Source organism: Anomaloglossus baeobatrachus, chromosome 6 (genome assembly GCF_048569485.1).
Source record: "Anomaloglossus baeobatrachus isolate aAnoBae1 chromosome 6, aAnoBae1.hap1, whole genome shotgun sequence".
NCBI lineage: Eukaryota > Metazoa > Chordata > Amphibia > Anura > Aromobatidae > Anomaloglossus > Anomaloglossus baeobatrachus.
The window spans coordinates 91,712,921-91,729,188 of NC_134358.1; the positions used below are offsets into that span (position 1 = coordinate 91,712,921).

At 46.4% G+C, this 16,268-nt stretch overlaps 1 protein-coding gene across 1 annotated transcript in view; it reads right to left on the reverse strand.

Moving 5' to 3' along the window:
* DECR1 (2,4-dienoyl-CoA reductase 1) overlaps positions 1-16,268 on the reverse strand; it is an 83,863-nt gene that overhangs the window by 29,126 nt on the left and 38,469 nt on the right. The window contains exon 5 of the mRNA XM_075316269.1: positions 7,278-7,425. Coding sequence (XP_075172384.1) covers positions 7,278-7,425 — 148 coding nt within the window. The remainder of the gene's footprint in view (positions 1-7,277; positions 7,426-16,268) is intronic.

Here is a 16,268-nt window from a genome sequence, read left to right on the forward strand (position 1 = left end):
AGGATCTACCTTTGGTGAATGAGCCCACTCCTTGACCACCTCTGGTGGAAAGGGAAAACGTTCATCAGAACTACGCTTTGGGAAGCGTTTGTCAGGACAGGCCCTGGGCTTGGTCACAGTGGCCTGAAAACTGGAGTGGTTAAAAAACATACGCCTTGCTCTCTTAGGTGAGGTAAACTGGTGTTTTTCTACCAGAGAGGCTTGTTCCTCTGACACTGGTGGATTGAGGTCCAGTACGGAATTAATGGACGCAATCAAGTCACTAACATCCGCATCCCCTTCAGATAAATCAATGGGGTACATAGAGGTAGCGTCCGAGCCCACAGTAAAGGCATCCTCCTCGCCCTGCACTTCAGCTCGTGAATCAGAGCCGTGGGACGAGGAAGGAGAAGAGTCCCTGCGTCTCCGTTTAGGAGGACGGGGTCCGGGAACAGATGAAAAATCCTCTGTGAGCTCTGCAGAGCGAGTCGGAGCAGCAGAGGCGCCCTGAGAAGGGGGCTGATGCATGGTCAGCAGAGTCCGGGACAGCTGTCCCATGGAGTCGGCAAAGGACTGGGAAAGCCATCCTGCAAAGCCATCCTGTGATGGCTCCCACTTCAAGCCAGAGCCCGAGGGATGGTGAAGGAGCGCGGCATGTAAGGCTCCAGCCTTGTAAATCAACCTTAACAGCACCGCCGACACAGTGGGGTGAGAAGGGACATGCCGGGAGTCCAGCTTGGACCCGCTTTTCTTCCAACTCTTTGAAATCAAAAATCAGATGAGAATGCATGTGTGTGTGACCTCCTGAACACAAAGCATTGAACTGGCTAGATGTGGTCATCCAGGGGGTGTATATGCTCGGAGGGAGGAGCTACACTTTTTAGTGTAGTACTTTGTGTGTCCTCCGGAGGCAGAAGCTATACACCCATGGTCTGGGTCTCCCATAAGGAACGATGAAGAAAACAAAAAACTTATACCTCTGAAAACTAAAATTTTCCCTTTTCTTAAAAAGGTTGACCTACATTTCCATAATACCTCGTCTTTCAGCAGGAGGTTGGTCTCCAAAACAGGATTCATGATCCAGAGGCTGCAGCCTGTGCACGGTTCTGATGCCCTCATTTTTTTATTTATTTTTCGATATGTTAAAAAAAGTTATCCAGCTTATTTTGTTTATTGCACTATTGGGCTACATAGGGGCAGGTAGGTATATAGTAACTACCTACCTGCCCTGCTGTAAGCCCCTCTCCCCCATCTCAGAGCGGTCATGTGACCACTCCTGCCGGGATTTTGCTGCTTCCTGTGATGTCATGTCGACAGGGGCGGGAGCTTATGCTCGCCTTCTAGACGGGCATCACAGCCGACGTCATTTAGCTGCCCTGCTGGGCATGTACAGTGCGCCGGAGTCGCTGCCCCCCTCCCTGCACCCTCCCCCACCACTGCTGTAGGACTTGTTAACTGAGGGGAGGGGTCTGACGGCAGCTGCCTGCAGTGTCAGCTCTAATACCGGGCCCCCTGCTCAGGATCACACGTTCAAATTTATCGGCATCACAGCTGCTAGTACACTTGAAAGCACTGATGAGATGGAGCGCTGCGCTGCTTCTCATCATTGTCCAGATGTCTGCTCTGACAGTTAAGTACAGCGGTGACATCACTACTGTACAGATATGGGCAGAGCACAGACAGCGGGCGAATGAGGAGCAGCGGCAGGGACCGAGGAGAGGGGAGGGGAGTATGTATTTATTCCCTACACGGTGGGGGCGTATAATGCTGTGGAGGGGTTCAGAGCCCTGTGTGGGGGGTGCGGAGCTCTATGTGGAGGGGGGGGGGGGGTGCAGAGCCCTATGTTGGGCTATTACTTGCAATTCTGTAGTGATGAGAGGTCAGTGCTGGGAAAAATACTGACAGCCAATGAGTGTGCAGAGGGGGGGGCAGGACAGTGAGACTGGGTGGTGCCAGCTCTGACTGAGGTTTGGCATAGGTAGATTTCATGTTTGGTTGAGCTGCAGGTAAATAAAGTGTCTGCAATTCTTTAGATACTCACAGTCTTTATGTAGACTCTTCAATCTGAATAGAGCATTGCCTGCAGAATTATTTTTTATATTTACAACTAGTACAGTAGGTAGCCCATTAGCCTGACCGTTAGATGAGCCTTGCCAAAACGATTGTACCAGCATAGCAGCTGTCCTTTAGTTTGGAATGACAGCAAAGTCTCAATTGGTCACCAGTCATCTGCCTGGATGTCACCGCACTGTGCATAGAGAGCCTGTGCCAGGCCGGTGCAGAATCTTTTGTTTTAGTGTTACTTTCCCATTCTGAGGGAAATTAAAAATATTTTATAATCCCTGAAAACTTCAGGAGGCTTCAAAGAATAAGCTGTCATGTGTGATTGAGGAATAAGACTATTTCTGGCCATTGACTAACTTATTTCCTACATTTTCTCCCCCTCATTTCCCTGAGGTCCCTTCACACGTCAGTGATTTCAGTACGTCTGATGCAGTTTTTATACATACCGGAATCACGGACATGCGCAGACCCATTAAAATTGGTCTGCGCACACATCAATGATTTATCATGGACCATGTGGCGCGCGCGCGCGCACACACACACACACACACACACACGTCTGATTTTCTCCGGCATCAGTGATGTAACACGGACCACACAGTGGTGTGATCCATGTGACACCTACCGGAGAAAGCGTGTATTTGAAATACAATGAATTCCTATACTCACCTGTCTTCGGTGCTGCTGTCACTTGCTTCAGGGCCAACTCATTCTTCAGGGTTCTCCTCATTATGTTAATTGCATATTCACTGCACTGAGGACCCGGAATCAAGTGTGACAAGAGAGTCATAAGCACCATGGACAGCAGCACTTCAGACAGGTGAGTAAAAAGCAGGGCTGTGGAGTCGGTAAGCCAAACCTTCGACTCCGACTCCTCAAATTCTCTTGCTCCGGCTCCGACTACGGCTCCGACTCCTACATATATTGCTTATAGTTAGGTGAAAAATTTATTGTAGTACATGAATATGTGTATGTGAACATCAGACATTTAATAATTTTTATGATACAATAATCAAGATATTTGGATAGAACATAAAATATATTTATTGGAATACAAATTTAGAACACAAAAAACTGTAATAAATTGTAAATATGTAATATATATATATATACTAGAAGGTGGCCCGATTCTACGCATCGGGTATTCTAGAATTTACGTATTGTGTAGTTCATGTATGATTTTTGTTATATATATAGATGTTGTTGTGTGTAGTTACCAAGTGTTTGTGTAGGGCGCTGTACATGTTCTGAGTGTCGCGGGGGGTGAGAGCGGTGTTGTATGTGTGTTGCGTGTGTTGCGTTGTTTGTGGAGCGCTGTGTGTCTGTAGCGTTGTGTGTGTGTGTGTTGTGCGGTTTGTGTGTGTGTGGTGTGTTTTGGGGGGAGGTATGTTTTGAGCAATGTGTGTGTTGTGCAGTATGTGCGTATATTTGTGTGTGCAGCGTTGTCTGTGTGTGTGGGTGTCTGTGTAGGGCGTTGTTTGTGATTCCTAGTGTGTGTGTGTTGTGCAGTGCGCGTGTGTGTGTGTGTTGGGGGGAGGTGTGCACCTCCCATCGTGCTCCATCCCCCATGCTGCGCACCCCCCATCGTGCTGCATCCCCCATGCTGCGCACTCCCAAACGTGCTCCATCCGCCATGCTGCGCACTCCCAAACGTGGTCCATCCGCCATGCTGCGCACTCCCCATCGTGCTCTATCCGCCATGCTGCACACTCCCAAACGTGCTCCATCCGCCATGCTGCGCACTCCCAAACGTGCTCCATCCGCCATGCTGCGCACCCCCTATCATGCTCCATCCGCCATGCTGCGCACTCCCCATCGTGCTGCATCCCCCATGCTGCGCACTCCCAAACGTGCTCCATCCGCCATGCTGCGCACTCCCCATCGTGCTCTATCCGCCATGCTGCACACTCCCAAACGTGCTCCATCCGCCATGCTGCGCACTCCCAAACGTGCTCCATCCGCCATGCTGCGCACTCCCCATCGTGCTCTATCCGCCATGCTGCACACTCCCAAACGTGCTCCATCCGCCATGCTGCGCACTCCCAAACGTGCTCCATCCGCCATGCTGCGCACCCCCTATCATGCTCCATCCGCCATGCTGCGCACTCCCAAACGTGCTCCACCCGCCATGCTGCGCACTCCCAAACGTGCTCCATCCGCCATGCTGCGCACTCCCAAACGTGCTCCATCCGCCATGCTGCGCACTCCCAAACGTGGTCCATCCGCCATGCTGCGCACTCCCAAACGTGCTCCATCCGCCATGCTGCGCACTCCCAAACGTGCTCCATCCACCATACTGCGCACTCCCCATCGTGCACCATCCGGCATGCTGCGCACTCCCAAACGTGCTCCATCCGCCATGCTGCGCACTCCCAAACGTGCTCCATCCGCCATGCTGCGCACTCCGAAACGTGCTCCATCCGCCATGCTGCGCACTCCCAAACGTGCTCCATCCGCCATGCTGCGCGCTCCCAAACGTGGTCCATCCGCCATGCTGCGCACTCCCAAACGTGCTCCATCCGCCATGCTGCGCACTCCCAAACGTGCTCCATCCGCCATACTGCGCACTCCCCATCGTGCACCATCCGGCATGCTGCGCACTCCCAAACATGCTCCATCCGTCATGCTGCGCACTCCCAAACGTGCTCCATCCGTCATGCTGCGCACTCCCAAACGTGCTCCATCCGCCATGCTGCGCACCCCCCATCATGCTCCATCCGCTTAGGAGTGCGCAGCATGCCGGATGGTGCACGATGGGGAGTGCGCAGTATGGCGGATGGAGCACGTTTGGGAGTGCGCAGCATGGCGGATGGACCACGTTTGGGAGTGCGCAGCATGGCGGATGGACCACGTTTGGGAGTGCGCAGCATGGCGGATGGACCACGTTTGGGAGTGCGCAGCATGGCGGATGGACCACGTTTGGGAGTGCGCAGCATGGGGGATGCAGCACGATGGGGAGTGCGCAGTATGGCGGATGGAGCACGTTTGCTCAGCCTCTCTCCTTCCAGCCTCCCTCAGCATCAGCCCCCCCCTCCCAGCCTTCCGCAAGATCAGCCTCTCTGCTCCCAGCCTCCTCCAGCACGCCGTGCTCCTCTGCCGACACTCACCCACACCCGATCGCATCCACTCACCCACACAACCGATCGCATCCACTCACCCACACAACCGATCGCATCCACTCACACACACAACCGATCGCATACACTCACACACACACCCGATCGCATACACTCACACACACACCCGATCGCATACACTCACACACACACCCGATCGCATACACTCACACACACACCCGATCGCATACACTCACACACACACCCGATCGCATACACTCACACACACAGACACTGACGATATTGCACATATGCGCTGATACTCACAACATCCGGGGATATCACATGCTTCTGGCCATGTGATCCTCCCGCAGGTCCTGGAAGATCACAGCACAATATCGCCGCCGAGAAGCAAGCGATATCCCAGGATGCTGTGAGTATGTGGATGCGATGTGATGTGTGTATGTGAGTGAGTGTGATCTGATTTGTGTGTGTATGTGTGTGTGTGTGTGCTGTTATGTGTCTGTATGTTCTGCAGCTGCAGGACCTTGATGTGTGGATGCGATGTGATGTGTGTGTGAGTGTGAGCCGGTGTACACTGGTAACTATGATACACATCGGGTAACTAAGGGACCTTAGTTACCCGATGTGTATAATGGTTACCAGCTTTCACGGCCTCCGTTAAGATCCCAGCATCGCAAGGTTATGTGTGGCGCTGCCGGGATCCTGACGGAGCCGGTGTAGAAGCAAGCGATATCCCAGGATGTTGTGAGTGTGTGGATGTGATGTGTGAGAGTGAGTGTGAGAGTGAGTGTGATGTGTGTGTGTACTCACCTGGGAATCGGAGCCCCGTGTCAGTTGGGCCACAGCGAGCGTGCATTGCGTGAGGGGGCGGGGCCTGCAGAGAGCCGGGGCGAGAGGCCAATCCGTGTGGGGGGGCGGGGCCATGGCGAGCCCAGCGGCCAATCAGCTTTGTGTCACCGTAAGGACACAATTTCGGAGCATGACAGACAGACAGACAGACAGAATAAGGCAATTATATATATATATATATATATATATATTACATATTTACAATTTATTAGTTTTTTGTGTTCTAAAGTTGTATTCCAATAAATATTTTATGTTCTATACAAATATCTTGATTATTGTATCATAAAAACAATTAAATGTCTGATGTTCACATTGTACTACAATAAATTTTTCACTTAAATATAAGCATTATACTAAATGTTATTATTTAGTAAAATATTCAGCACATTCTGCATTGCACTCCTGTCCCCAATATATTATATATTTTAGGAGTCGGAGCATTTTATACCGACTCCAACTCCGACTCCGACTCCACCAAAATGAGCTCCGACTCCGACTCCACGACTCCGACTCCACAGCCCTGGTAAAAAGTTTCTGATCTCAGTGTGCCATCACAGATAGCACACAGAAAATACGTGTGCCAAAATTATGGCACACGGAGGGTCATACACACCTTCAAACACGTCCGTGAAAAAAGTGTGTTTTCTCCACGGACGTGTGAAAGAGGCCTTATGTGAGCTGCAGGCGGTGGACGTCCCAGCAACTCTCTTTGGTTGCTATGCCATTCTCCTTCCAGCTTTATGCCTCCCCTCTCAATAGTCTTCACCAGACAGGTGCAATTATCCCTTATTGAAGACAGATCTGTAGACAGATTTGAGCAGTTTTTGACAATGAAAGATCAATATAGGAGAGACGTGACTGATAAGTGGGAAAAAGAGGTATATTTTTACTCCAATAACTTACATTTTATAGTCTCTTACCTTAACTTGTACAAATATATTAATTTAGGAAAAAAAAATAAAAAAATAAATAAAAAACAAACCAAAAGTATGGTTGCTCTCTTAAGCTTACTAAAATCTGGAGAGCACAAATATTTTTATACAGTAGATGTCACTTTACATTGCCATTATCCTCTAAATAGGTGTAAAATCTTGCACATCAATTATTTCTGACAAGCAAAAAAAAAAAAAAAAAAAAATCTAATAAATTAATGATTTCCCTAGAGCGCTGGCAATGTAATGGCAGCAATATGACATCTGCAATGTAAAGCGAAGAACACATGATAACATGTTGAGGCGAGAAGACTGGAGATGTTTCACAGCAGGTAAAGGTCAAGTCAAAAATCAAGGTCGCTGTGCGGCTTACCTTTTCCTGCTTTAATTAGCTCTTTCCCAACCTCAAGCGTTACGTAAGCCGTGCCATTAAGAACGATGTCTGTGATGGTTCTCCAGGCATTGGCAGAGAGTCTTTCGGAAGGAGAAATGAAGTTCCCGGCCGCATTGTTTATCACCACCTAATAAGAGATGAACATGAAGAAGCTCATAAAAAAAAAAAAAAAAAAAAATATCAATAAAATTTAAAATAAAATACATTTACTTGTGCTTTAATGAATAAAATTTAGAATAAATTGTGGCAACAGTTGAACGTAGGAAAGTATTTCCAGCAACAATGGGTATGAAATAGGAGCAGCTTCACTACCATTATGTAACATATAACGCCATGTAGAGCGCTTAGGTGGTTGTGACATACATATTCCGTTTGGTGCAGACATTTCAGTACCACATTTGCACCTCCTGGCAGAAAACAGCTTTGAAACTGCATCAAAACTGGGGTGTGTTTTGAGGAGTTGTGCATTTCTGAGCCAAAAGATGCAGATTTGGTGCAGAAAAATTTACACCATGCACCTAATCTGCACCTCCTGGCAAAATACAAAAACAAACAAAACAAAAAACACACAATTCGAATCACTACCGCATCATACCGCATACAGTAGTGATGCGTGTTTTTTTTTGCCAGGAGGTGTCGATTGGGTGCAGGAATATATGGTGTAAAATCTCTACACCAAATCTGCATTTCATGGCAAAAAAACCCTATGGTTTTCTGCTAGGAGCTGCAGGTCTGAACGCCGTGACCTCACCTGAAGTGAGGTAACTGACTTTACTGAGGTCACCTAAAGTCAGGTTACCTGCGATCACCGGTGGAGGACCGTCGGAACCTTCAGCTGTGACCACAAATAACCTGAGTGCAGTCACCGCTCATTTATTCTTTGCCTGAAGGTCATAGCGGGCGGTCATGTTCTATGTCTGCCCCCTATTACTTCAAGAGTAGCAGAGCTGGACTAATCGTGGCAAGTTGTGTTGATTACGTTGGACCTTGGTGTTTTGTGAGTTAATAAATTGGTGAAAGAGGGTATTTTTTGTATTTTATTTCAAATAAAGGATTTTTTTGACATTTGTGTTTATTTCTTTTCACTTACAATTTAGTAATGTGGGGGGTCTCATATGCCTCTCATTACTAATCTAAGGTTTAGTGGAAGCTTTGGGCTGTTACTAACCCCTTATTACCCCCAATTTCCACCGATTCCAGGACTGTCACATCTAATGGATGTGACAATCCTGGGCAGCTGCAGGATGCTATTTTTAGGCTGAGAGGACCACATTAAGCATGGGTCTCCCTAGCCTGAGAATCCCAGCCCCCAGCTATCAGGCTTTATCATGGCTAAGTATCCCCCCCTTCCTTTTTCGTTGTTTTCAAGTACTTTTGAAACCACACGGATCCAACCGTTTACAGTTCGGGTACGCCCATCACTACTCCCCACATATAGCTAAACACAACAGTGCCAAATTCTCAAAATAGAAGGGATCTGACTCCCAGCAATCAGACCCCCATCCAAAAAGTAAGTTATCACCTATTCACAGAAAAAAAGTTGAATAACTAGATTGCACAGACTGGCTTTAATGGTAACCAATTCCCTTTTATCAAACTGCCCATACAGACTACAGCAATCATATCTTCAGTGCTGGCTATGAATAAAATTTGTGATCAGATTTTTTGCTAGAAGAAAAAAAAAAAGCCATCACTTTTGTTTATAAATAAGTATTTAGGTGTAAATTAAGACGTAGATCGTGTGTCATAGGCCTAAGCCACACGGCATGAAAATTGGAGAGTGGAATGTGATAAAACATTGCATTCCACTAGGACCAATATTAGCCTGTGTGTCAGCACCCATGAATGATTAATTTTCTCAACCCCAATTGGACAGAGAAAACAATGCGAGTCTCTTTCTCTCGCACCCATTCAAGTCTATGGGGTGAGAAAAAGATTGCACTACACTCGCAGTACATCGGTGTACCACGAGTGCAGGGTGAGAATAGCAATAGCCAGCAACGGAGGAGAGAAGGAGATAAATTCCTCCCTCCCCAGAGCCTGCTCGCCCCTCTTCAGAGCCAGCCCTTCTCCTCAGCGCCGGCCTGCCCCCCGCAGCTGAGGTCTGATCGCATGGTCGGACCTCAGTCGCAGTGACACTGTTATATTTTGCAGGAATCCGTTTTTTCCCTATAGACTTCTATTAGTGATGGATTGCGACTGATGATGCTGCGTTGCGTACGGAGTCCGACAATGAAATTCTTTTGTCATCCGTTGTCATCCGTTGTAAAACGCATCAGTCACATGCGTCAAGCAACGCTTGTGACTGATGCAAAACAACGGAAATGTGAACTTAGCCTAAGTCCCCGTGTGGCCCCGGCCATACAGTGAGAGTCGTGAATATTCTGAATAAAGTAATTTAATCTCTTTATAAGTCAATATTAAGTAATGTTCAGACACATCCAGAAAAAAATAGGTTCTATTCTAGCCCATATAATAGTTCAGTTTGGACAAGTTACACCTTGACGTGGTTTCTAGGCACAAGTAAATTTGGCCACTTTTATTTGCTAAACAACTAATTATAATTTTTTTTTTTTAATAAATAAATTATATATATTATATATATTCATATTATCTTGGCAGCAATGCGTATTCACATTCCAATGTTCACCATCTACATTCTTGTTTTTTCTCCTTCCCTTTACTTGAGTTCAACTGCTATTTTGGACATCCAGAAAACAAGTCACAATCTTGATAATGTAATGTGCCTAGAATGAGTTTAGAGATCCAGTGAGTGGAAGGGCTTTTTAAGTCTAATAATCTTCAAAATACCTGTGGGATCTCCACTAGATTAGCTGCCCGATACAGTCCACTGGGTGCTGTGACCCATTTACACAACTTAATGAAATTGTACAAAGCCGCACCTTGCCACAAAAATGACAGGCACCTCTATACGTGGCATGGTATTTAACACATATTCAGACATCACAGAATGGATGTCATTTAATCGACACCTTGCATACAGGAATGCTATGATTAGAACGTGTAAAACTCACAAGGCTGCGGACGTGAAGCGATACCTCATGGAGACCTTCCTACAAGTCATTGGGTATGGTGGCTGCATAGAGTGGCCTCCATGCTCACCTGACCTGACCCCATTGGACTTCTTTCTGAGAGGTCACATCAAACAGAAGGCATGTGCGACCCCTCCACCAACATTGCAGGACCTACAATGACGTATCACAGATGCTTGTGCAAACGTGTCACCTACCATATTGCACAACGTGCAGCAAGATACAGTATCCTGTCCAGAGTCCAGATGTGCATTGCAGCTGACGGGGGACACTTAGAGCATCAAAGTTAAATGAATGCCATATGCGTGACCAGCATTCAATGTTTTGGGAGGGGGGGGGGCATGGGTTTCATATCACAGCATTTCTGTATGCAAGGTGTTGATTTGTATTGACTTGATGATGCCCTACAACTTTGTAATTCACTTTTTTTTCCCCTCTATCTCGCTCCGTTTTCGAGATAAAAACACCAACGCCGTTGTTTTCTACCAGGAGGTGCTATAGGTGGTTTCAATGCGTAGCGCATGGCTACTTTACTATACCTAGACACCACTTCTATGCCTATAGCTGCCGCCGTTCTCAAGTGAATGGCGGTGGACAGGATATAGGTGGACACACACTAGATCCCAGGACCGATGACTGCAGTTCAGGCTTCATCCTTCTCTGCTCTTATGCACATTGATGTCACTGACACATGTAAGGTTTTTAATATTAGAGTAGCACCGTCCTGACTGGGTACACCCAGTGGCTTGGCTTTTACACTTTTTGAGCAAACAGCGTTATCCACTTGCCCCATGTTAGTTACATGTACTTCTATTGACTTACTATAGTGTATATGCACATTTCGTGTCTTTTCTCTTGGGCTTTGTCTGCGAAATCGCTATGGTGTGGCAGTGCTTTTAATGCACATATACCAACTTATGCACTGGCTCATATTTTTGTTTTTTTTTGCAGTGTTCACCTAGCCTACTGAATATTAGCCGACCATATATGAAGTTCCTCCAGGCATATATTGAGTGATGTGTTTTTTTGTTTTTTAAATCAATGCTCTTCACACCCCACATAGTCATGTATCCCCCTTTTTGGGCCATTCCACCCTGTACCCATCTGCATTTTTCCGCTGGGGCTCAGTCTCCTGATGGAGTATACCAGCTTCACGCACACAATATTTTCTGGATAGGCTGCTTTCAGAAAGGTCTTGGCGGCATCTTGGAGTTTTTCCTAATTCTTCCTGGTGGTCGCTCTGCTTTTTCCAGGAGGTTTCCTAGGTCATTCCAGAGGAGGTGGCAAGTATGGGTCCAACATTCCTAGCCAGCTGTGCTAAATATTTGCCACCGTGCACCTTTTTGATAAAATTTGGCAATTGATTATTCAAAAATCCTGATAATTAATGATGAATTAGACATTGCCATGCAATACTGAGACAGTGTGAATAAAGCTAACTCTAGTGGAATTATCCCATGTCACCATCTATGCCTCGGGTGACAAAAGCTTTAGTGTAATGTCACAATATTTCATGGGAATTTCAGTTGCTGGCCTGAAGTATATTGTTTGCAGGATTTGATAGAATTGTCCCCATGCACAAAGTACACATATACCGTACCTGAAAATATTCTATATCCGTTCCTAGAATACGCTCTTTACATACAGTCACATGGCAGGTGCTGCACAATTATCAGGCAAATAGCAAATTTGCAAAGAAAATACAGAAAGTTATTTTTCCCAGTTCCGGTGATTGGAGCCGCAGCACTGATTTAGATTATCAATGCAGAAAAGCTCTCAGCTACAGTACAGACCAAAGGTTTGGACACACCTTCTCATTCAAAGAGTTTTCTTTATTTTCAGGACTCTGAAAACTGTAGTTTCACATTGAAGTCATCAAAAGTATGAATTAACACATGTGAAATGAAATATTTAACAAAAAAGTGTGAAACACCTGAAAATATGTCTTAGATTCGTCAAAGTAAACACCTTTTGCTTTGATTACTGCTTTGCACACTCTTGACATTCTCTTGATGAGCTTCAAGAGGTAGTCACCGGAAATGGTTTTCACTTCACAGGTGTGCCCTGTCAGGTTTAATAAGAGGGATTTCTTTCCTTATAAATGGGGTTGGGACCATGAGTTGTGTTGTGCAGAAGTCTGGTGGATACACAGCTGATAGTCCAACTGAATAGACTGTTAGAATTTGTATTATGGCAGGAAAAAAGCAGCTAAGTAAAGAAAACGAGTGGCCATCATTACTCGAAAAATTGGGAAAACTTTGAAAGTGTTCCCAAGTGCAGTGGCAAAAACCATCAAATGCTACAAAGAAACTGGCTCACATGAGGACCGCCCCATGAAAGGAAGATCAAGAGTCACCTCTGCTGTAGAGGATAAGTTTATCTGATTCACCAGCCTCAGAAACAGCAGGTTAACGCTAAGCAGCTCAGATTAGAGACCAGGTCAATGCCACAGAGAGTTCTAGCAGCAGACACATCTCTAGAACAACTGTTAAGAGATGGCCTTCATGTTAAAATAGCTGCTAGGAAACCACTGCTAAGGACAGGCAACAAGCAGAAGAGACTTGTTTGGGCTAAAGAACACAAGGAATGGACATTAGACCAGTGGAAATCTGTGCTTTGGTCTGATGAGTCCAAATTTGCGATCTTTGGATCCAACCACCATGTCTTTAGGCGATGCAGAAAAAGGTGAACAGATGGATTCTACATGCCTGGTTCCCACCATGAAGCATGGAGGAGGAGGTGTGATGGTGCTTTGCTGGTGACACCGTTGGGGGATTTATTCAAAATTGAAGACATACTGAAAAAGCATGGCTACCACAGCATCTTGCAGCGGCATGCTCGTCCATCCGATTTGCTTTTAGTTGGAGCAACATTTATTTTTCAACAGAACAATGACCCCCAAACACACCTCCAGGCTGTGTAAGGGCTATTTGACTAAGAAAGAGTGATGGGGTGCTACGCCAGATGACCTGGCCTCCACAGTCACCAGACCTGAACCCAATCGAGATGGTTTGGGGGGAGCTGGACAGCAGAGTGAAGGCAAAAGGGCCAAGAAGTGCTAAGCATCTCTGGAAACTCCTTCAAGACTGTTGGAAGACCATTTCCGGTGACTACCTCTTGAAGCTCATCCAGAGAATTCTAAAGGGTGCTTTACATGCTGCAACATCACTAGCGATCTCGATAGCGATGTAACACGCCAGATCGCACATACGATTTGCTGAGATCGCATATGTGACCGGCGCTACAAAAAATGACCTATGTGCGATCTCGGCAAATCTTATCTGCGATCTGGCGTGTCACATCGCTAACGAGATCGCTAGCGATGTCGCAGCGTGTAAAGCACCCTCAAGGGTTTGCAAAGCAGTAATCAAAGCAAAAAGGTGGCTACTTTGAAGAACCTAGAATATAAAACATTTTCAGTTGTTTCACACTTTTTTGTTAAGTATTTCATTCCACATGTGTTAATTTATAGTTTTGATGCCTTCAATGTGAATCTACAATTTTCAGAGTCATGCAAGTAAAGAAAACTCTTTGAATGAAAAGAAGGTGTGTCCAAACTTTTGGTCTGTACTGTATACGGCATGGTTTCAATTCATTATGAAATATAAATAAATACAAAAAAAACCCAAAAACAACATAATATATGTAAGCCTGACTAATTGGAGTCAGACACCACTGTGAACAGAATCTTATTACAGTCTACCTTACTGGTCCTAAGGAGTCAGGGCCTGCAGGCCAGAGATCGTGAATGGCACTTGTCAATAACAGGATGAAAACATAGCCACATTCATCACTCACAATGACAGGAGTTACTTGTTGAGATTGAGAAGTCATTTTTCCTCTTTAATTTTTGGCATTAGAGAATTTATCAAATACAAAAAATAATAATATAGCAACAAAATACCTCAAAATGGCACATGTAGTTAATGAATTTTGAGCAAAATTTCATTAAAAAAAAAAAAAATAAATAAAAAAAATAACTAAAAATAGGCTAAAATGTTGGAAAAATTATGCTCACGAATATATCTGGTAAACATACATAAAATCATTGCAGGCAAAAATGAACTACCGTACCTGATTATAAGACACACCCCCAAATTTTGTGAAGGAAAACAGAATTTTTTTTATTTAATGTTAAATGGGGTCCATCCTATAATGCCAGTGTCCCTCTAACAAATCATATAGGGTATAGGTCCCTCATAGCCCCCATCCTAAAATTAGCCCCCTTAATCTGGATATGGCCCCCTTATATTGAATATAGCCCCCTTGTGATGGCACACGTTCCCCTGTGCTGCCTATGGCCCCCTATGGATTGCATACATTCCCCTGTGCTGCCTATGGCCCCCTATGGATTGCATACATTCCCCTGTGCTGCCTATGGCCCCCTGTGGATTGCATACATTCCCCTGTGCTGCCTATGGCCCCCTATGGATTGCATACATTCCCCTGTGCTGCCTATGGCCCCCTATGGATTGCATACATTCCCCTGTGCTGCCTATGGCCCCCTATGGATTGCATACATTCCCCTGTGCTGCCTATGGTCCCCTATGGAATGCACACGTTCCCCTGTGCTGCCTATGGTCCCCTATGGATTGCACAAGTCCCCCTGTGTTAGATATCGCCCCCATAGTGCTGCCCATGGCCCCTATATAGATCGCACAAGTCCCCCTGTGTAAGATATCGCCGCCCCCATAGTGCTGCCCATGGCCCCTATAGATCGCACAAGTCCCCCTGTGTTAGATATCGCCCCCATTGTGCTGCCCATGGCCCCTATAGATCGCACAAGTCCCCCTGTGTTAGATATCACCCCCCAGGCTGCTGCCCATAGTAAAATAAAACACTCTTTCCTTACCTCCTCCAGCGCTGAGCTCCCTTCTGTCTCCCTCTGTGCTTCTCTTCCTTACTTCCTGGTTCTCAGTGCGGTCATGTGATCGGCACAGCAGGCTGAGATCTCTGCCTGATCACAGTGGAAGCAGGGACACGGGGAGAAACGCTGCAGGGGTAAGTAAAGCTTTTTTATTTTAGAATGAGCAGCAGCATGGGGGCCAAATCTAACACAGGGGGAATGTACCATCACAGGGGGGCGCAGAGACCTATAATATGCCCCGCTGCGCCAGCCCCTCACTGTGGTGCGATTTCAGCACCACCGGAGATGGACAGCGGCTGTGCATATTATATGAGTGGGAGCAGGAGATCAAACGCTGCCGCCGCAGCGTTCACCTGCCCTCAGCACAGCGCCCCCACCTCCCCTGGCCCCTGCAGTGTACATACATATATATATATATATATATACACACATACATACATATATCACACACACACACATACATACATATTGCCTTATTCTTGGCGTTTGGTGACTGTTCACATTGGGTCATCAGGCTTTGTCCACAGGCTATATATATACTTCATGCAGCATTTGCTTGGACCTGTCCCGCCCACAGCCATGACTCAGTCATGGGTACGGGACTGCAATAGACCAGGTGAGTGCTGCTGAGAGCAGTTCTGCTATTTATATGTGAGGCCGCATGGCACATTTTATAAAAATATTTTAGTGTAGGACTGCTTCAAATGAGATTTGCCGTGACGTGGCGAAGCAGCTCAAGAAATTGCAATTTTTTGCCAAAAATCTCAAAAAAATTTTTTATAATGCAGTTTGGAATATTTGATGCCTTAGTGCACATTGGTGCTGGCTCTTTGTTGTTTCTATATTGCCTTATTCTGTCTGTCTTGCTCCAAAATTGTGTCCTTACGGTGACACAAAGCTGATTGGCCGCTGGGCTCGCCATGGCCCCGCCCCCCCACGGATTGGCCTCTCGCCCCGGCTCTCTGCAGGCCCCGCCCCCCTCACACAATGCACGCTCGCTCTGGCCCAACTGACACGGAGCTCTGACTCCCAGGTGAGTACACACACACA